This window comes from Phytophthora sojae (assembly GCF_000149755.1).
Source record: "Phytophthora sojae unplaced genomic scaffold PHYSOscaffold_1, whole genome shotgun sequence".
NCBI lineage: Eukaryota > Oomycota > Peronosporomycetes > Peronosporales > Peronosporaceae > Phytophthora > Phytophthora sojae.
The window spans coordinates 9,416,016-9,437,159 of NW_009258115.1; the positions used below are offsets into that span (position 1 = coordinate 9,416,016).

The following is a 21,144-nucleotide window of genomic DNA, read 5'->3' on the forward strand; positions in this document are numbered from 1 at the left end:
CTCATCCAACAACGATGTTGCCAACAGCGATGACGTGCCTAACAGCGTTACATCCTTGGCATAGTCAACATTGAAACGTGCATACAGCTGTTCGATGGCAAGTTAATTAAGTAGAAGTGCATTTAATATTATATAATATAAAATTATGTATTTACAGCTATTAGTACAATACTTATATACACGTTGAAGATCGCTCGTTGGCATTTTCGGCAGTGTTGCTGTTTCCATTTGGGTCCATTCGTCGAGTACGAAATCCGTGCGACTTCCCAGTAATTAACAGCTAACAGATTTAACGTCATTAGGTGTCCTTGCCCCAACACGAGCAGATACAGGCGTCCCCGGGCCAGTCCCGGCTGTATATTTTCATGTACCTCGCACAGGAAGTACAAGCAGTTCTCAAGATTTGCGCGCTACTTCTGCAAACATATCGATTTAGATGAGTGTACAGCGAGACCTACTGTGACAAGTGGCACGTTGCGGGAATACCTCCACCGTATTCTTGAGCTAAGCTTGTAGTAAGTCAGTACATACTCATCTATGTTTATTTATTTAAAATGCAAGATTATATATTTTTTAATTAAAAAAATGTTAGTTTTTATTTTTTAATATAAAAATTTATATTAAAAAAAGGCTGTCGACTGGCGCTGGGAGCGTCGCCATCAAGATGCTTTTAACGACATCAAAGCGAGCTTACAGCGCGCGCCAGTCCTGGCATTGCCGGACGAGACGAAGCCTTTCAGCGTAGTCTGTGATGCGTCTGACTACGCAATTGGCTGTGCGCTATTGCAGGCCGACGATGAAGGCCGCGAACTGGTCATCTCGTTCCAGTCCAGGCAGCTCAAGGCAGCCGAACGGAACTATCCAGTCCACGACAAGGTGCTACTTGCCATGAAGTACGCTCTTGTCAAGTTCCGAGTGCACATCCTGGGCTCGACGCCCTTTGTCGTTTATACAGACCACGCGTCCTTGCGGACTGCCGTCAACACGTCGCATCTCTCACAGCGGATGGCGCGTTGGCTGTCATTCTTCGCGGAATACAACTTCCGTGTCGAGTACAAGCCGGGCAAGTTGAACGTGCTTGCCGACGCGCTGTCGCGCCGACCCGACTACGAGCTTGCTCATATTAGTCGGGTCACGACGGATCTATATGATCGCATCAGGCTGGGGTACCGAGACAATGCCAGTCTCGGACCTCTTGTGCGGTTCTTGGCCGCTGGCTCGGAAGCCAAGGCCGAGTGGCTCACGCCCCGACAACGTGCAAGGCTGCACCGCTATGAGTGGGCTGACGGTTTGCTCCACTATAGGGTCGAGCCCGAGGATCCTCCCCGTATTGTCGTGCCCAACGACGATGATCTCAAGTACGACATCCTGATGGAGGCGCACGACGCTCCATCCAGTGGCCATCTCGGCCGTGAGAAGACGTACGCGTCTGTCTCGCAGATGTTTTGGTGGCGTCACATGTACAAGTGGGTCGCCACCTACGTCCGTACGTGCGAGACGTGCCAGCGCGTGAAGCCTGCCGGTCACGCCTCGGCACCATTGCAGAGCCTACCGGTCCCAGCGGACTGCTGGAAGTCGATGAGTCTCGACTTTATCTTCGGACTTCCGGCCGATGACCGTGGCAACACTGGTGTTGATGCCTTCGTGTGCCGTCTGACCAAGATGGTCCACTTTGCTCCAGTTCGTGACACCGTCACTGGCGACGAGGTCGCTCGCGTGTTCATGGACTGTGTCTTCCGACACCACGGCCTGCCCGAGACCATTGTCTCTGATCGAGACCCGCGGTTCACCGCTACGTTCTGGCAGACGCTGTTTCGCCTTCTCGGCAGTGTCGATGGCGGACCACCCGCAGACGGATGGCCAGACGGAGCGCGTCAATCGCGTGCTCGAAGACACGCTCCGCAGTATCTGCGCGGAGATGCCCCGCTCTTGGGCTGGTCGATTGCCCATGGTTGAGTTCGCACTCAACAATGCGGTACATGCATCGACGGGCTTTACGCCCTTTTACCTGAACGGGTTGCGCTGCCGCTCACATTACGAGGCAGTACCGGGGATTCGGTCCTAAGTGGGGGAGAGGCTCGGAAAACCTTTTCCTCCCAAGTCTCGGACGTGAGTCCAGCCACCTTGCGGAAGCAACTGTCCTCGTTTGCCGAAGACAGGCTGAACATAATCAGCAGGGTGCGAGACACCATGGCGCAAGCCCAAGATAAACAGAAGGAGTACTCTGACCGAAATGGAAGAGGAAACATGAACGTGTTTAACGTTGGGGATTTAGTTCTTCTAGATACTAGAAACCTACCGCTAAACACTGTTAGCTCGGTCGAGAGCAACAAGCTGAAGCACCACTTCATTGGACCCTTCACGGTCCTCAGCCGGCATGGAGCGGCGTACACCATAGACTTGCCCAAGTCGATGACGACTCACCCGACATTTTACGTGGGTCGTCTTAAGAGGTACCATGACCCTCTGGCTCTGGCTGCCCCGCAGGAAGCGGTGGGTGGCCCGGTGGAGAAGAGCGCAGCTCCTCGAAGCGCGGCGTCGAGTCGCGGTAAGGCGCCTGATACGCGCGCTGGTCGTAAGACGGCGCGGCCTACATCGGAGCAGCATACGCAGGGGCCCCGTACGAGCCCTGGCCAAACTGGGCCTGATACGAGTGGGGCTGCTGCTGCTCCGGATACGGCGCGTGGCCATGAAGCTCGGCCCGAAGGCCAGCGAGCTGGTTTTGCAGCGAGTCGTAAGACGACAGGTCGGCTCGACGATCCACGCGGCCATGGAGACTGCGAGCTTCTTGATAGAGCGAGGCAACATCCTCACGGAGCCGCTCCACGGCACCAGGCTGACCAGCACGAGCGGCAGCCTCGCCACCAAGGCCGACACCAAGCGCGATCTCGAGGACGTACACACGCTCCCGGAGAAGACGAATCTTCTCTTGCTGCAGGGCCACCACCTGACTCGAGGCCCCAGCATACGGCTGCGTCGCCTCAGGCTCGTAGCCATGGCCGTGCGAGGCCACCGCCGGCCCTCCTTGATCGTAATGGGCAGATCCACTACCACGTGGAACGAGTCGTCCGGGAGCGGCGGCTCCATGGCAAGCGCCAGCTGCTCGTGAAGTGGAAGGGGTTACCCTGAGTCGGATAACTCGTGGGAGCCCGTTGAGCAGCTCCAGGCAGACTGCCCGAAGGCTGTTGCGATTTGGGACGAGAAGTAGCGGCAGCTTCGTAAGTAGTCCTTGCGGTACCCGGGGCACGGTAGCAGACGTAGTCGCACCACGACCACGCTCTTCACGAGCTTTTGCTCTCGCCTCGCTTCAGCTCGTCCATCTTCGAGTGGAGCTTGCGCTTGCTCACGAGTTGAGCGAACTCGATGCGGAGCTCGCGCACGTCCAGGATTGCGGACAGAGTGCGATCCTCACGGAGTTCTTCGAACTCTTGGTCGGAATACCCTTTGCGCTGGACGTAGCGCCAGAAGAGGTCTTCCACCTCGCTCCAGGTCATGTTGTCATTCGACTTGACCCAGTGGAAACCCCACACAGGATGGAGTCCACCCTTGTCCTCCGGCTTCTTGCGAAGCGTGGTGAACTCCTTCAGTGTGAGCTTGTGTGGTGCTAGTAGCACACACCGGGCGACTTCAACGTCGCCAAGAAAGAGTGGCTCTTTCTCAACAAGAGCACGCTCATAGGAACCCCTCGAGGTGTACCCGCCGATAAGGCCACGAGGAGCCGAGAGCTTCTCCAACAGCGCTGGCGCACCAGTGCCAGGCTCGGGCGGGAAGTAGCCCTGCGGGTACGTGGCATCCCCGCCTGAAGAAGACTCGATGGGGCTGCCTGGTATACGCACCCGAGCTAGCAGCGTGGTATTGCTGCTGCTGCTCGTCGAGGTTGTTGGAGAGCTCCTTGGGCTCGTGGATGGCACCCTCCTCGTCCTCAGACTCCGAGTCGATGAACAGCTTGGAGCTGGAGCCGCGAGGCGACCTGGAAGCTGAACGCTTCTTCGCCTTGGCCTCGGCGGCCTTCGCACCGGCAGCCGCTTTCGACGCTTGGGCACGCTCACGACCTTGTGCTAGCGTCAGATGCTTGGATGCCAGCACCTCCTTGGGCTTGGAGCCCGCGTCGCTCGGCGACTTCTCGGCCACGACCCCAGCGTCGGCCATGGCGACTTCGTCGTGCGACTGCTTGCTGTCGCCTGAGCCGGACTCGGCGTCCTCCGCCTCCTTCTCTGACGAGGCCTTTGCGTCGGCCGAGGCGTTGGTCATGTCGCCTGCCGCCAGCTCCGTGCCTTCGGCAGCGTGCGTGCTGCCCTCCGAGACGTTCTCGTCGTCGGGTGAACTCTCACCGGAGTACTGGACCATCGTGCAGTCAAAGACGGCGGCTTCCCAGTCGCGAACCGGGCTTTTATGGCCCCGAGGACTCTCCTCCTTGCCTTGCGCGGCGTCAGGAGACTTGCTCCGAGCCCCGGCCTGACGGCCACTCTCCGGAGTGCTGCTACGAGAGCGCACCACCTCCTCGGCCGCCTTCGTGGCCTCCATCAGCGCGGACGACTCGTCCTTGGCCTTGGCTGTCCTGGTCTTCGGCCCTACGGCCCGCGGTTCCGGAGGTGCTTTCGCACTGCGCGCACTGCGCTTTGGAGGCATGCTTCCGGTCGACGTGGAGACCCTGCGGCTTGCTCGGCGATGCGCCAGTTGCTCTGTGAGGCCCGGGAGCCGAGGCGCCAGAGCTCGCGCCGTTGTCGATGGATTTCGACTTTGCGAGTGAAATGTGAGTCGCCGGCGTAACCTCGCTCTGATTGGTCGATAAGATCGAATCTAAGTGGGGGAGGAAGTAACGGGGTTACATGGAATAGTGACCCTGTCACTATTCCGGGATGGCTACATCGGTCACTCCCCTGGATAGTGACCCAAGTGGCCTCAGAGCCAACAGATACATTTTGTATGACACAAACTATAGGGAACTTAGGATTTGTATGCAGGCCAAATCTGTACCAACCTATAAATACATTCAGTCTTAGATCTACCGCTTTTCAAGTCAAGTCGTCCCCTTCAGACCAGGGACACGTGAACGGCTGTTCACTTGGAGTTTGTATACTCCTGGTTCCTCTGTTAAGAAGTGCTGTGTGCCCCGTCACATTCACCGACTCTTCAGCCGAGTTCAGGTACTCGCGCCCATCGTCGCTGTCGCTGAGCTTGGCTGCGTCTGCAGCGTCAAACAACTCAGCGTAGCGTCCACTTGGCTGCTTGCCACGCGTTGGCGTCTTCATATGCGAATCTTCGAAATACGGCGTACCCTCAGTAGAGCGGAACACCTTGGCTCTCTTGCGTTCGGGAGTCTTAGGCAGCGGAATCCTGCTGGGGTCTTCGATGGTCTTCGGAGTATCAGCCACTCGTTTCGCAATAGTCTGCCGAGTTCCGACGGCCCCCCGCTCGAGACCAAACGAGACTCTCAACCGGCGCTTCCACTTGAGGATTTCGCGAGAAGCTCGGCTGGGGTCCCAATCGCCGAGTAGCAGGCGGTTGGGTCGGCTCGTGCACAGGAGCCTCATCGCCTTGAGTAACAGCACCGTGTCTTCGACCAGTTGGTTGATGTCGGTGCTGTTCACCGGCTGAGTCAGCTCGGGCCCTAGCACCGGCCATCTCGCCTGAGCCATCGCCACTGGGGCAAACATCATCATCCACTCGCTCTGAGCTCGCATCTCCTCTCCGAGCCTGCCCAGAACCTTGTTCGCACTTGGCGTATCCGCATTCCTCGTCGCTCGCGGGATCAGGGGCGGACGTTCCCCTTGAGCGGCGGCTTGATCTTCGTCGTCCGTATCATTGCCGAGCTCGGCCGCCAGGTTGCGCACAACTGGACGTGGGGGTTCCCATTTGTCCGACTTGCAGCGACAACTCGTCGACTTCGCCGAGTAGCTCGGCTTTCTCCTCATACTCATCCTCAACATCTTCTTCACTTTCTTGGTCTTGGGCATCATCCTCATCGAACTGGACGGTGCGCGCCTCGTCCGCCGTCGCGTCCGTGATCATCGCATTCGCCGAGTCCGCCGAGTTGGTCAGTCCAGCCGAGTTACTTCCAATCGTCGCTGGACACGGCGTAGCAATTCCCTTGACCATCTTCAAACTCTCTTCTCTTCTTCTTAAACCTTGGTTAGCTGGAACCTACGAAACACAAGTGTGGTGTAGTGGATGGAGATATTTTCGCGCGGATACCCAAGATCAACAAGATGGCCAAGATCGACAGTGTGGACCAAGATCGGCAAAGCGTGGCGACGCGTAGTCTGGCACGATAGTAACCAGCAAGAAGGTCAAGGGGGCAACATCAAGGTGAACAACATCTCTGGAGGTGCTTGAGAGCCAAACCCCGGCGTAATCGATCCAAGTCGACGATATCGATCTTGGCGGGGATGACGCGATCTTGGAGAAAGAGTGATGATTTCGACCTCACGGATTGCGCAGACACCGGGCAGAGAGCCAGCGACACCACCAACGTTCAAGGGGAGCTAGAGAGCACGCGCACAGACCGCACGAGCGCAGGAGTGCAGGAGAACGATAGGACAAGGACTTAGGACAAGCTAACATTTTAAACAGAGTTGATTTTACCTCCTTCTTCACAAGTGGTCTTCGCCTTCGCAATACCGGGCACGGGATATATTTTGGCCCACCTGACGCTACGCAAGTCGACTTACACCCCAAGATCAAGGAATCTCGGACGCCAGGATAGCTTGGCCCAGCGTCCGTCAACCCTCACTTCGACCCACCGCTAGTGGAAGCGGCAAGCAAGGAAAGGAAAGGAAGGTCACACACCCACCACAAGGCAACCCCAGGCCAAGATCACACCTGGCCGACGAGTGTCGATCTAGACAACCCCAGATCGAAACCGCCACAACTACTCCGGCACAGCGTGAAGCATATCCGCGTTGCTGCCACAAGTTCCCGCTGTCCACCAGACAGTCCAAGACTCAACCCCAAGCGCGTCTTCTCGAGATCACCTGAAGAGCGATCCAGCCCACCGACGGGTACACAAGGTGAGGATCAGCAACTTCACGGAAGATCGGAGTACCCCCTCCGTTAGTCGGCCGTTCGGGCGCCGTGTGCAAGAGGACCCCCGCGATCTGCAAATTTCGCGGATCCACTTCGCCACACAAGCACACCCCTGTTCCCGGGTCGCGGCACCAGTTGTGGTATAGCAGTACACACAAAATCGTCAGTTGTGGTAACTTGGCTACAAACACAACAATAGCCGAGCTGGTCGGCTTTGTTGGCCTGCGCCGGGTTGCCCCCGAGCGGTTCGGCCCAACCGGGACAGCGGGTGTCTCGCCTCTCGCCGAGACCTGCCAACCAAGATCACTCCTCCGGAGAACCGCCGAGTTCGACGGCCTCCGTTCACTCAACCCTGTGCCCTCCACCAAAGGATGGACGACGGCGCACGGAGCGCTTTTACAGGTCGCCGAGAGCAAAGGCTTCTCGACTCAGCAATCAGTGCCCGGGACGTACGGGAACACCGGCTCGCAGCGGTGGCGAGACTTTTCCTTCGCGTTTGGCGAGGCTCGCGCCCAACCCGGGCCGACCTTAATCTCTTGGCGCTGCCAGCCGAGTACCAAACAAGCTATGCCTCTCGGGTACCGGCAGCAGACATAATTCGGCCCCGTGCAGGGACTTACCGGAACGTGTACACGTGCTTTAGGCCTAGAAAAGTCTGCTCTGTTGTTTGTTATCTCTGTCGGGCGCCCTGAAGGGGCACCTCCACTATTCCTAAGCTCCTATACAAATACCAAATGAAAGTGGGCGGTTTTGGATCTCGGCCGACTCTTCGCTGAGCTCGGCGACGCTTGAGCTCGAATTGTCCGGATGAGCTATCCGGACAATTCTTCGAACTCGGCTGAGCCGGATAAGGTGTCCGGATAAGCTGGTGAACTCGGCTGAGCTCGGCTACCGGTACAGTGTACCACTCCAGCCGAGTTGGTCGCGCGAAATCTGGTGTTTCCTACACCACAGAGAACAAGTGGAGAGGATTTACATATTTCATATAAGTATGAATTTTAGCCCTTTGCACTCCCGTCCGAAATGATTAAGTCGACGTTGATTGGAACGAGGTTTTTTATGTGGCGACAGTGTGGCTCTATTGCAGGTTTGACAGGTTTCCGGATTCCGGTCCGGAATCTGCCAATTACTGTGGCTTTCATCCGTTTTGGCAAATCGGGTGGTCCAAGATCCGATATATCGGGCCCGATTTGCTGGAGGGCTCCGATTTAGCAGGAAGGGCTGAGGGAAGCAAACTATATCTGGCCCGATATGCGTCTGGGGGCTGCGAGTTGCGAAGCAGGGGCCAGAAATGCCGCTTTTCGCCGGCAAAAGGGACCGCCGCGAAAACATGTCTGGGGCTCTCTCAGATCGGCGTGGCACGGAGTTGTAGCGGTCGTAGATGTTCACACAGGTGATTTAGATGGCCATTGTGCCATGAAGTGGCTATATACAGTGTACTATTGTCCCCAATGTCTTGCGGTTCTAATGCGTCATGAGAGGTGGGGAGGTAAGTCCAACTTGGAATGCCTCCCCTTTGAGCCTTATGCTACTAACCCAGGCCAGATATAGCTAAATTGGACTAACCGATCATGTGGGAGCTCCATTTTATATAAATCGGACTCCGAGATAACACGTCAAATCGGGAGGCAAAATAGTTGAAAACCACAATACTTTGTGGGTTATCACAGCTTGTATTAGTCCTAACCCCACCAATTTGTGGGATTGAAACCCACCACTTGAACTGGGTAAACACTTGCGACTCGCAAGTGTTTACTCGCAATGCGAGTCTACCAAGTCCGATATACTTGATCGAAGGTACATGCAAAGCGAAAGCTTTGAGAAGTATCTCGGCCTGGAGACTAGTATTCTTTAATATTACTTATTTAACAAAAGAGCGTTTCGCATGAGCACTTGGCGAACAGCTCAACACCAAGCTAATTCTTCGCCTAGCGGTATGTAAATCGTGCCTCTACCATGTGCTGGTGGTGACAACCCACAAAGATTTGTAGCAAATCAGCAGTTGCGGGCTTTGGTGGGGTTGTGCCTTAAACCCACACAGTTCTGCTATTAATAAAGAACTCTATTCCCATTTCACTTTGTGTGCATGTGAGTGGACGGGAGGACGGCTAAAATATCCACAGAAATACAAGATAATCCACAGCGATCGTCTTAATCCACAGATTTGCGAGGTCAGTCCACAACAGGTGGTGACAATCCACAGAACCTGGGGATAATCCACAGCTCAATGAGCAAATCCACAGCTCCCAGAGTCAATCCACAAGATGCAGGATGTCTAGTCCACAGCTATTTAAGCCAATCATCATCATTCTCTATCTTGATATTTGATCCAATCAGAATCTCTCTCTATCTGCGTGACCACTAAATGCGATTGAAGTGCATTGTGAAGTCGATGATGCTGTTGGTGTTATTGAGCGCAAGGATAGCAGCAGAAGCCAAGTTCCTCAGGCAGAACTATTAGGCCATGACATCACACATCTAATGAACTCTAATTTACTACCTAATTCGCTATATTGGTGGAGCTGAAGCTCGAAACCCGCAATAGTACAATGAGAAGACGTTGAACAAACGCAGTGATTCGCCTTGTTGGCAGTAGAATCGAGCTTCGTTCGACACCGCACGTGACTGTGGTGTAGTGCGCAGCAGCATTTACGCCTTGTTTGATCTACTAACTCTCTAAATTGGCGTCTCTACGCTGTTTTTTAGAGCTAAAATGAAACTCGATGCTGCAGTTCGGGCTGTTTCCAGGCTGTCCCTCTCGATGGAGGGCGCTCTTGGCGTGGGCTGCAGGTGCGTCTGAGCACCTGTGTTATGGCCCATCTTTTGTGGCATGGTTGGCGTACTAACTCTAAATGCTGACGTGTCTACGCTGCTGTATAGAGGTTATGAAGCTGGAAGCAGCACACAGGGGTGCTCGCCGAGCACAAGAGCATCGACGCGGAGCGTCATGGGGGCGCTCAGCGACAGCGAGGCGTCGCCGTTGGTCCACTCGGAGTTTCGCCGCCACTCGCTGTCGTCGCGGGACAAGTTCAAGCGCAAAACTTAACCTACGCACATACTACGTAGTATCTACTAGCAGTAGTAGGTATTGCCATGACCCGCAACAACTTGTCAATCTAGATATGGTTGCATTATTCGTCCACGCGCATTACATGACCATGGCTAGCAAATATTCTAATAGCATTAAAGGAATTATTGTACATGAACGACCCTAACTGTGCATCTAGCTGTAGCTCTACCAGTTCATCCGTCCGTACGCCGCCACGCTGAGCAGCCTGTCCTGCAACCAGCAGGCGAACGGAGCAAACCGCTGCGACCCGTAGGGGTACGCGTTGAAGTCCTTGGCCACGAACACCTCGCAGAACGTGTCGAACGCGCACGACGCGTCGGATATGAGCGGCAAGCGCACGAGCATGATGACGCGCGACTACTTGCCGGCCGCGATCGTGTCGTACGCCTCCTGGCGCGCCACCTTCGCCACCTTGGGCATCGCGTCGTAGGCGGCCGCGCAGCACCTCGTCCGCGCTGAGCCTGAAGTCGCCGATCTTGCACGCGATGCAGCAGTTCTTGCGCTGCTGCTCACGGTCGTCCACGTATAGCGCGCCCAGGTGCTGCTGTAAAAAAAACCGGATGCACCAGCACGCCCAACACGTACCATGGGGTCCATGGCATGGGCGTATTGGCCCCTCGAGCGCCAATCCACACTTCACCTCCTATTCGTTCACAGCACCACCAATATAGCACGTTAGCCTACAAGCATAGCATCATTATAACCACACAAGTATGCCGCTGCACGCGCACCTGCGGAAAATGGCCACGCGCCATCCTCTACGGCCCCAGAGCCACCCGTGCCCGGCAAGCAGGATCTTGGAGTCTGCATTTTCATCCACAGTAACGTCAGTATTGCGAGTTAGCTCGACGCCGACACTGCATTTTGTTGCCCTAATAGCCAGCTAAGTATCGTACCCATAGATGTTGCCTGTACCCACCTGCTCCCCGCGCTAGACGCCCGAACCTGCACACTCAGCACCTGCTGCATGTGCTTCCGACCTGGGTACCTAAAGAAGGGTACCGTAGCTCGCTATACATGTACCTCAAGAATGGTACAGCCGTCGCCGCAGATTGATGGTCCTGACGCCTGTTATTGTACCCATCGGCCAGCTCCGTCGTCAATCACTTGTGTCGAGCATTCGTAAGACAGTTTGACGACAAATCAAATCTAGTGATTTGATTGGCGAATAGTACGACTTGCCAATTCTGTTGGCACTGCCAGGCGCAGAGGCTCTGCTAGGAAGGCCCGCGTTCCTCTTCGCTACTCTTTTTGATGCATTTCGTTGCACTTCGTATCCTGACTAATATCGGGCGCAGCATAGTAGTGGTAGTAATGATTGGCGGTTCGATAGAACTGTGCGGAGGAGCGCTGCGACACCAACAAACTCCCTCTACATATTTAAAACACCACGGCGAGCTTAGATCGTTTAGATTTCCTAGTACCACAGTAGCAAGCCGAGCAAACTGGTAAGCGCCTTCAGCCGGGCTGATCAATTACATTAGCTTTGGCATTTTTCATGTATTCCCGAGAAGTTTCGCCGCTCATTTGACTCTTAGAGGCCCTCACGTCGTTTGCGACTCCACCAACAGCTTGCCTACACGTGGCCGCGGGTGAGGTCGGAGGTGTCCACTACCGACGTAGGTGGAGCTGCAGCAGTGTGCGCCTCCGGGAGTAAGGCAGCCAAGCAAACCGCAACAAATACAAATACCAAGACTGGCTGACGCTGCCTTGTTGCTACTACAAAACAGTTCATTTCATGGCTTTGGTAAGATCCCATAATGTATTGAATGTCTACTCCCTCGCGTCCTCCGACAACGCCTCGGTGCGGAGTATGTGTGCGCGCTCGTCGTGCATTGTTTCGCTCGGAGGCGTCCTCAGAGGACACGACAGGGTTCGTGGGCCGCACTACCGGAGGAAGAGGGGCTCTATTTGGTTATGCATTAACTAGAATTCACTATAAAGCCCTGAACGTTTTGTTTGTCAAGCTGGGCTAATGGTTCGGGTGCATTTATTTATTAACCATTCTCAAACAAGCGTGTACATTGTAGTTGGCAGTAGGGCCGCACTACCGACTACATGTTCGTGCTTGTGAGCGCCTTATTTCGTCGGCTCGACTGTAGGTGGCACGAGCAATTCAAAAACGGCAAAGCGGTTGTCCTCGGGTTTCTACATGCTTAACGGAGGAACGCACGCAACGACACTGGGTGCCCCCAGTTGGTCTCGGAATTGACCCTCTTTCGTGCAGAAAGTTTTGGCCAATCGCATGGTGCAAATTGTTGTCCGACAAACTGTGTTACGTTTTGACGGACAAAATACAATGTAGCCACTGGTATACTAAAACCAAGATGTAGCCAAAATGCGTTGATTGCAAAACGTAAGACACTTTGTCTTACGGTAGGCTCTCTGGGGCTAAGTATCGTCTTACGAAAGAGCATGAATCGCTGTGGACTGGAGACGCAAAGCTGTGGGTTATCCCTCAAAAAGCTGTGGATTTTTCATATTTCCTCGAGTGGACGGTGAGCCAATTCATGTCGCCGTTGCGAACAGCAGCCTCTCAACCACTTTTCTCCTTCATTTCACAATTTGCACACTACTCCAGAAGCACTCAAGACAAACAACCTTCAAGCCAAGAGTTCACATGCGCTCACTTTTCCTCGTGTTGCTGCTTGTGGCCTTCGCGATCGCCAGCAGCGCTGCTCTGAGTTCAGGTGAAGAGAGATTGACGAAGGTAACCGCGTCTGACTTTGACGGACTCGCCGATGGGGACAGCCTGGCCAGGAAGAGACGGCTTCGAGTTGACAGCACGGGCATTGCGGAGGAGGAGGAGGAGAGGGCGTTCACCTTGATCATCAAGCTAACGAACCGGTTCACCAAGGACCCCGCGAAGCTGGAGAAGATCGCGAAAAACAAAAAGTACCGCCAGTGGCTCAAGGAGGATGAAAACCCGATTACCATCTTGACTACGCTGGGACTAAAAACTGAAAGACGACCCGCGCTTCCATGAGTATTTGGAGTTCTCTGCGCTCTGGCGACGCAAAAAGGGATTGCTGGCCAAGGAATGGTGGCAGTTCTGGCGCAAGAATGCGTGGTAGGCTGGCATCCACTCATCCGCGAGATCATTTTCTATGACAACGCAAATTCGTAGACTTGCGAACAGTAAGAGTCTACCTCGAATTGAAAACCACGTGACTTCAGCACAGTCTGGTTTATACTTCTCTGGCCCACTTAAGTAACAACATTCGGCATTAAACCTCAATTTGATGTGGACCACATGTCACATATGATTGGGTATAATCAACTGTTTCAGCTTACTATTGGCCAAAATAAATGGGTCTGCGCATGTCGAGATAATCGCGTAGAAAACCCTCAAAACTGTAGCCCTTCTAACTCGTCTCCAACAGGCGCTACAACATCGACAACCGAACATAAGGGTAAAGCAGTCACTCGCGATTACGGTGATATTTTATTTTCTAATATCGCTAATTTTTGACGGCACCTCGCTAAAAAACCTAATGTTGCCTAAAACGGACTTCAGATAAAAGGCTGTTTCTCTTTTCTTTCTGCTGCTAGATTTTTTAAATCATAGCGTGAAACGGAGCAAATGCGCAGTGTTCGGCGAGTCGCCAAACGATTTTTTTGTAAATAGTTATGTCCAGAAAACCGAAGTGTTGTTTCTTATGTGGGCCAGAGAAGTATTGTTGACACCTAGCACCACTCACTTGAACGCTCTCACTTCGTCCTCTAACTCGTCGTCTCGCTCTTCAGAAAGTAGAAACGAGCTGAGATCGTTCGGGTACTTCTGCGGCTGGCCAATGAGACTCAGCAGCACTGGCAGCAGTACGAGACCGTGGAAGCAGCCCAACACGACAATGCCCAGGTACATGCGGAAGAAGTACACGCGGAACAACATGGACGGCGCGAACGCAAGGACACCGATGCCGCAGAACTTGGTGAGCGTAATACCGGAGAAGATGGATGCGCCCACACTGCTCAGAGCGTATCGTGTGTGGTCGTTGGCAGTTGTGCCCAGGTGATGCCGTCGCGAAAAGGCAAACTGGTGTGCCGTGTGCACGCAAAACTCGACACCAAGCCCAACACAGGCGAGCAGATTCACCACCGAGACTGCATTGATCGACGTTTCTGCGCCCGGCCCAGCAATCATATTCCACACGAAGAGGAAGCCCAACTGCGAGAAAGTCATCGACAGCACGCACAAGGTGACAACGGTGGTCAGCCGCAAGCTCCCGTCCATCAGCACGAAGAGCGCTCCGAACACCACGGCCAGCGCCAGCAGCACACTTTGCAGCGCCACTCCCTGGATGTACGTGTATTGCTCTTCGTACACGAAGACAAGAGCGTACGGGAAGGCAGTGGCGGCATGGTCGATGCTCCAACGCCCCACCACATCATGAAGGTAGTAGTACGAGTTCACGAACATGGACTGGTTGCGGAGTGCATTCAGCTGGAAGCGTATACGAGAACCGACGATAGACATGCCCGTAGAGTCGTCATCACCTGCATTTGGCTCGTTGAATATGATGTCTCCTTCATACTGCGCTCCACACAGCCCGAAATGCTGGCAGCACGTTGAGTCAATTGAGATCTTTGTGAAGTTCTTCACCAACGGGTAGAACAGCGCATTGGGGGTCACATGCGCCGTTGCCAGAGCGCCATACCCATACTCGGGCGCTAGGAACAAATCAACGTCTCCACTGGGGTCCTCGACTCCAACATTCGCGAGTTCGTACGGGAACGGATCCATTGGCTGCACCGGACAATCGCACTGACCTTGTTTAATCTTGTCCTGTAGGAAGAAGCGCATTTGACGCCATTGGTTGAACGTATGCAGCCACGAGCACACCGGCAGCTGGATATACTGGCGAAGACCGGAAAGCTGATCCAATAGCACGTTCACATCTTGCTGGAGGCGTGCATCTGTGTAATCCACATCGCTATCCAGAACAACGTAAGCTGGTGGCCCCGCCTCACCAAGCGCGGTCTGTTTCTTGAAGTACTCATGCAGGTAAAAATCCGTAGGCACCGCAAGCTCCTGCTCGAGTCCGAGTGGGAGTTCGGAGGAGCCAAAAGCACTAAGAGTTACCACTGAAAGAGCCGTCACAAGCACCAGCACTTTCGTGGACCGGCGTAACAGGAACGGGATGTAGGTTTTCTCCACGAAACGCTGAAGTGTGCCAGTGCTGCTCACACGAGCTGCTGGCTCGTCACTTCGCTCGCTTTCGTCAACCAGCAAGTCATACTGGTAGTGAATCTTGGACTCGATCCTCCGCTTGCCCTTTGTGGGCGGCGTGAGGGTGAGTTTCTGCTTCATCCACGGGAACAAATCGTAGCGTCGGGCACGCACGCGGCGCGCGTCCAACACGAGGGCCGAGGCAAACCACGTCATTTGCAGCGCAAAGTCAGCGGCAACAGCCAGCGCAGCAACCACGCAGAAGCTCGTTAGGGCGGGGATACGTGTGAGAGCCCCCACCAAGAACGCCAACGTTTCTGCAACAGCCGCCACGACGATCGAGGGTCCGACATTGACCATGGTTTCTCCCAGCACCTGCTTCAACATCAACAGTTCGTCCTCTGCCCGGTCGCGCGTGTTGCGCCTGGTGTCCAGCGTTGCGAGGCCACGCAGAGCCGCGAGTCGATCGAACTCGTTGGTCAAGATAAACATGTTGTCGACGCCGATAGCCAGCACCAGGAACGGCACGACCTCCAACGTGATCATCGTCACCTCCATCTGCAGAATGGCGCAGCTCACCCCCATAGCCGCCCCCAGCGACAGCAGCACGATCAGGATGCCCGTGAGCCCCAGCCCGAACCGCGAGCGCACCGGGTCCGTGAACTTGCCGAGCGACGCCGACACGTACAAGAACATGACGAGGTAGCTCACCACCACAATAAACGCGTTCTGGTTGGTCTGCACCACGAGCGAGTCGGCCACCGACCGCTCCGCCATGTAGGATAGGCGCATGCCGTCGACGCCCACGTCCGCCAGCTCCTGGTCCTGCACGCTGTCCCAGATGAACTCGTCGCTCTTGTTGGCGGTCGAGGAGGGCTTAAGCGCCTCCGCCGCCTGTGCTGCAATCTTGAGGAACGCCTGCTGCTCCCACTGCTCCACGTACCTCGTGTACGTCTCGTTCTCGGGCCTGTTGTTGAGCAGGAACGTGACCACGAGCGCCTGGGCCTGCGGCGTGGCCTCCCCGCACGGGTCCGGGTTCTGGTGGCAGTCGTCCCTCGACAGGCCGCCGAACACGACGTCGCGCATGACGGGGACGCCATTCTGGTCCATGCAGGGCGCGCGCTCCTGGAGCTGTGGGTCCGTGGTCTGGCACGCGGTCGTGAGCTTGATGTCCGGGTCGCCCTCCAGCAGCGACGCGTTGCCGAGCCAGTACTGGAAGGGGCTGGTGACGAGGCAGCCCTTGCCGCGGATGGGGCGGTAGCAGAAGTCCTCGAGCGAGAGCGTCACCTTGCCCTGGGCGCCGTCGCCCTGCACTGTGACGGCGGCGTCGGCGATCTGCGCCTGCACCTTGGCCATCTGCAGCAGGAAGCGGCGCTGCACCAGGTCGCGCGAGGCGTCACACGTCGCAGAGAGACCATCTGAGTCTGAGTCCGCGTAGAAGATGAGCTGCTGGACGCGGAAGAAGGGCCCGAAGAGCTCGTCGAAGCGCGCCTGCTCCCGGGCCGCGACGCTGCGCGGAGGCACCCACAGGCCCTGCGGGTCGGTCTGCAGCCGCATGTTGAGCAGCCCCAGGCACAGCACGCCGCCGCAGAGCAGCGCCGCCAGCGCCATGAGCACGGGGGAGCCGCTGCAGAGCGCGCCCAGGCGATAGAAGGCGCGCGCCATGGCTCGGAGAGGGAGGGAGGAAGGAGATTGAAGCTGAATGGGGACTATTGGCCAATGAGCGTCGAGACGAGGGATCATTACAAAGACCAAGTGAGTGGTTGAAGTGCGAGCTGATACGAGGGCTGTCTGTGCTGCTTGAAAACGCAGCAGACGAGTTCGTGCGTCTTCACTTCGAGTACCACAAAGTCGATGACTTTGGCCGTCTAGCCAACATGCTTCGAGTGCTCCTTGGCCAGCCAACCATGGTAGTCAAACGTGCTCTGATAACGCTTTCAAATGCAGACCTATAGCTCCTATAGAAGAGCTTGGGGTCAGTTGAACGACGGACCCGACGGACAAACGAGCGGCATTGAGCTCCAGCAATCTGGTGGGATTCGATCGACAATGCTGCCGCAGTCTGCTCGAGCGACAAAATGCTGGTGGCGTGGACTCCACCACCAGCGCCAAGTGAGTCAGCCAACGCCAATGTGCCGAGCCGAAGCTGGCGTTGAACCGCTGGCATCCACCTGGGCAGAAACACTAACGAATCCGCAATGCACGAAGGCCGCGGATGCAAGTCAGCATGGCAGACCAAGGCAGATCGGCGAGGACGTTGCCGTCAAGCAAAGCGGGAGCTTGACGTGCGCGCATCGCGCGTGAAACTGGCGGCGCCAGGTCACCCACAGTACGCAGAACTGGGCTTCAACCTGCCCCGTCCTTGCCATTTCACTAGCGCCCAGTATGGGCCCGGCCTGATCCCTCCGCGTAACTGCGTGACAAGCGAAAGATGGCGAGCTTCTCATCAGTCCGCAAGTCGCTGCCCAGCGCCCACCCAAGCACCAGCCAAGAAGCCGCTACTGCTGGCGCCGCCGCTACGATGCACAACTCGCCGCAGTCGCCGCCGCCTGCGCCATTGGCGTCATCGGCCGCCGCCGCGCTCTCGAGCTCCGCGGGCAACGGCTCGTCGTCCTCCTCCTTCCTGCGCAAGGCCGGCCACCTGTACAAGAAGACGGGACTGGGCCGGTCCTGGCGCCCGCGCTTCTTCTCGCTCGAGGGCACCGTGCTCTACTACTACAAGCGCGAGGGCGACTCGGTGCCCAAGGGCATCGTCGTGCTCACGGGCTGCCACATCCGTGCCACCAAGGACAAGAAGCTCTACAGCTTCCGCATCTCTCACCCCAAGACGTCCAAGGTCTACGACCTGGCGGCCACGCTGCCCAGCCGCACGGAGGACTGGATCCACGCGCTGACTCAAGCCGCCACGCTGGCGCAGAACTCCGCCTCCAGCTCCGGCTCGGGCTCCAGCCCCGGCTCCAGTAGACAACTGCCCATGGCCAACTCGTCCAGCAGCGATTTGCTGCTGCACTCGGCCTCGTCCCACTCGATGCTCGTGGACGCGTCGGTCACGGAGCTGCTGGACGTCCCCGGCGCGGCCATCCCCGACGAGTTTGCAGATAAGATAGACGGCTTGCTGGCCGAGTTCGTCGCCCAGGCGCGCGAGGGCGCGGAAGGCTGGAAGTTCCAGACCGAGCAGCGCGACGTCAAGGCGTACGTGCGTCGCGCGTCCAGGATCGGCGCCTTCAAGGGCGTGGGCTTCATCGCCCACCACCCGCACAAGGTGCTGCAGCTCGTGCTGGAGCTGTCGAAGCGATACACGTTCGACCCGCAGCTGCTGGCCACGCAGCGAGTGCACGTCTTCAACGACCACACGTGGGTGGACCACTTGACGTACAAGGCGGTGTTCCCCGCCGCTGCGAGGGACTTTGTCAACCTCACGCACTGGCGCGTGCTACGCGACGGATCCATGGTCGTCGTGGCCACGTACGCTGAAGACGAGAGCTTCGTCAAGAGCCAGGAGCCGCAGATCGTGCGCGGCAAGATCATCATGGCGGGCTTCCTGCTCACGCCCAACGAGGACTACACCGGCGTGACCGCCACGTACATCACCAAGGTGGATGTAAAGGCGGGCATCCCGGCTGGACTGCAGGCCAAGATGTTCATCAAGCAGGCGTTCGTGGTGGACGGACTGCGGAAGGCGCTTGACGAGGACGAGAGCCCCAGACAGTGGGAACGCGTCACGAACGCCACAACCTTTGGCATCTCTACGACGGACTGCGTGGAAGACGAGGAGGAAGCTGTCTCGAACTTGCCGGACGTCAACGACCAAGATGACCAGGCCGAGTCGCTTCCAAGCAGACGACCGAGTGTCGTGCCGGAAGAAGGCTTCCCAGTCGTCCCTGAAGAGTACAGCGAGATCATCGAGAAGGCCGTGGCGCGGATGGAGGCCGAGCTCAACGACGAAACGTCCTGGAACTTCATCGGCGACAAGGACGGCGTCAAGGCCTACACCAGGGTGGACGGGTCCTTGACGGCAGCCAAGGGCGTGGGGTTCTTGCCCTACCACCCGCGCGCTATCTGGGAACAAGTGGTGGACGCTGCCAGGCGTAAGCTCGTGGACCCGCAGCTCGCACTGGGCATGAACCTCAAGTCATTGAACGCTCAGACCAACATCGACTATCTCGAGTACAAGTCCATGTTTGTGGTCGCCGGCCGCGACTTCTGCAACCTGGCTCATTGGCGCGTGCTGCCTGGAGGCACCATCATCATTGTGGTGCAGAGTATCGAGGATCAGGAGCTGTGCCCGCTCAAGGAGCCCAAGGTCGTCCGTGGTGACTTGCACTTGGCGTGCACCAAGATCGTCCCGAACGCAGCGTACAGTGGTGCTGAGGTGACCACGATGATCAAGACGGACCTCAAGGGCAACATCCCCGCGCGGATCGCTGGCAAGGCAGCAGCAGAGCAGCCGTTCGTCATTGCCCGGATGGGTGAGGTGATCAAGTCGAGACGCGACCTCGACAAGGTGGCGGCTCAGGGTAAGCTGACCAACACGCTGTTCGAGCTCCCACCTCCCTACAAAAAGCGGTCGTCGTCGATGGGCTCCCACACGATGCAGAATGGAGTCGCTCGCAATGGAACGCTGCGAGTGGATACCGCCTCGCGACCGGCAGAGGAGAAAACGAAAGCCAAGCAGGCATCTACTGTATTATCATCAGCAGCAGCGAAGAAGAGTGAGTCGAAGAAAACTGCCGAGTCAGTTGAGGTTATGGATCTCTCCAAGACCGGCAAGAATACAGTGAGCGACGTGGCCATGTACGCGATTCAATTTGGCGGGGCCGTTTTGGCTCTGAAGACGGTCGGCCTTCCGACTGCTGTGCACTTCACGGCTGTGATCCTGCTGATCCTGTTCTTCGCGCTGCAGCTTCACCTCGGCCCGAGCCGCATGTCACCGCGAAGGAAAATGATGATCTCGACGTTCGGACCTCCTGACAGCGGCATGATTCTCGGCACGCTGCAGCTGGACATGACCAAGACCAACCAGTACATCGCCGAGCGACGGAAAGACTCGGACTGCCACCTTACCATCACGCACATCGTCCTGCGAGCTCTGGGCAAGGCATTGAGCAAGGCCCCGTCGGTGAATGGCCACTTGGTGTTTGGCAAGTACTACCCGGCACCGACCGTGGACATTTCGTGTCTGGTTGCCGTCGGAGCCGGGAAGGACCTCGGCGTTTGCAGGTTGCCCGAGGTCGACAAGATGACGCTGCAGGACGTGGTCAAGCGCGTTCGTGGCGACGCGACCAAGATCCGCAGCGGCAAGGACAAGGGCCAGGAAGACCGCAACAAGATCATGAGCGTGCTGCCGACGTGGGTGATCCGGCCGATGCTCAACTTCTTCGGCTGGCTGGGCAGCGCCTGTGGCTTCCGCATCCCGCCGGTGGGCGTGGAGCCCTACATGTTCGGCAGCTGCATGGTGACGTCGGTGGGCATGATGGGGCTGGATCTCGCCTTCTCCCCGATCACGCCGTACTCGCAGGTGCCGATGCTCGTGACGATCGGGTCGATCATGGACAAGGCCGTCGTGGTGGATGGCAAGGTGGAAGTGCGCCCGATGCTGACACTGACCACTACCATCGACCATCGCTACGTCGACGGCTCCGAGGCGGCGCGCATGGCCAAGAACCTCAAGGCGTGCGTCGAGGACCCGAACCTGCTCGAGGCCGTCCCCGGCGCATAGGACGCCACTTAGTTTTGACCCCCCCCCCCCGTTGGGGGTACAATGCATGTTCTATCCTATGTATTAATAGCTGTATGGATCACCACAGCGCAAGAGCTCGTACTGTTTCAAAAGGAAGAAAGTTGCAGCACAATCTTTATCTGTATAGCTTCGATACTT

General features: G+C 56.6%; 5 protein-coding genes across 5 annotated transcripts; 2 read left to right on the forward strand and 3 right to left on the reverse strand.

Annotated features, from left to right (window-relative positions):
* Positions 1–2,590: 2,590 nt before the first annotated feature.
* Positions 2,591–6,099, reverse strand: PHYSODRAFT_249285 (hypothetical protein; the record flags this gene model as incomplete). The annotated part of the gene is made up of 5 exons (XM_009518409.1): positions 2,591–3,047; positions 3,286–3,823; positions 3,912–4,682; positions 5,081–5,836; positions 5,940–6,099. 5 exons carry the CDS (start codon positions 6,097–6,099, stop codon positions 2,591–2,593), a joined length of 2,682 nt encoding a protein of 893 aa, XP_009516704.1.
* Positions 6,100–9,909: 3,810 nt separating this feature from the next.
* On the reverse strand, positions 9,910–11,065 carry PHYSODRAFT_322950 (hypothetical protein; the record flags this gene model as incomplete). Its single annotated transcript, XM_009518410.1, has 6 exons — positions 9,910–10,036; positions 10,266–10,453; positions 10,482–10,640; positions 10,682–10,730; positions 10,828–10,900; positions 10,993–11,065. 6 exons carry the CDS (start codon positions 11,063–11,065, stop codon positions 9,910–9,912), a joined length of 669 nt encoding a protein of 222 aa, XP_009516705.1.
* Positions 11,066–12,716: 1,651 nt separating this feature from the next.
* Positions 12,717–13,082, forward strand: PHYSODRAFT_284461 (hypothetical protein; the record flags this gene model as incomplete). Its single annotated transcript, XM_009518411.1, has 1 exon — positions 12,717–13,082. One exon carries the CDS (start codon positions 12,717–12,719, stop codon positions 13,080–13,082), a length of 366 nt encoding a protein of 121 aa, XP_009516706.1.
* A 711-nt stretch (positions 13,083–13,793) lies between these two features.
* Positions 13,794–16,931, reverse strand: PHYSODRAFT_322952 (patched family protein; the record flags this gene model as incomplete). The annotated part of the gene is made up of 1 exon (XM_009518412.1): positions 13,794–16,931. The coding sequence occupies one exon, from the start codon at positions 16,929–16,931 to the stop codon at positions 13,794–13,796; it is 3,138 nt and encodes a 1,045-aa protein (XP_009516707.1).
* Positions 16,932–17,787: 856 nt separating this feature from the next.
* On the forward strand, positions 17,788–20,985 carry PHYSODRAFT_309794 (hypothetical protein; the record flags this gene model as incomplete). The annotated part of the gene is made up of 1 exon (XM_009518413.1): positions 17,788–20,985. The coding sequence occupies one exon, from the start codon at positions 17,788–17,790 to the stop codon at positions 20,983–20,985; it is 3,198 nt and encodes a 1,065-aa protein (XP_009516708.1).
* Positions 20,986–21,144: the final 159 nt, after the last annotated feature.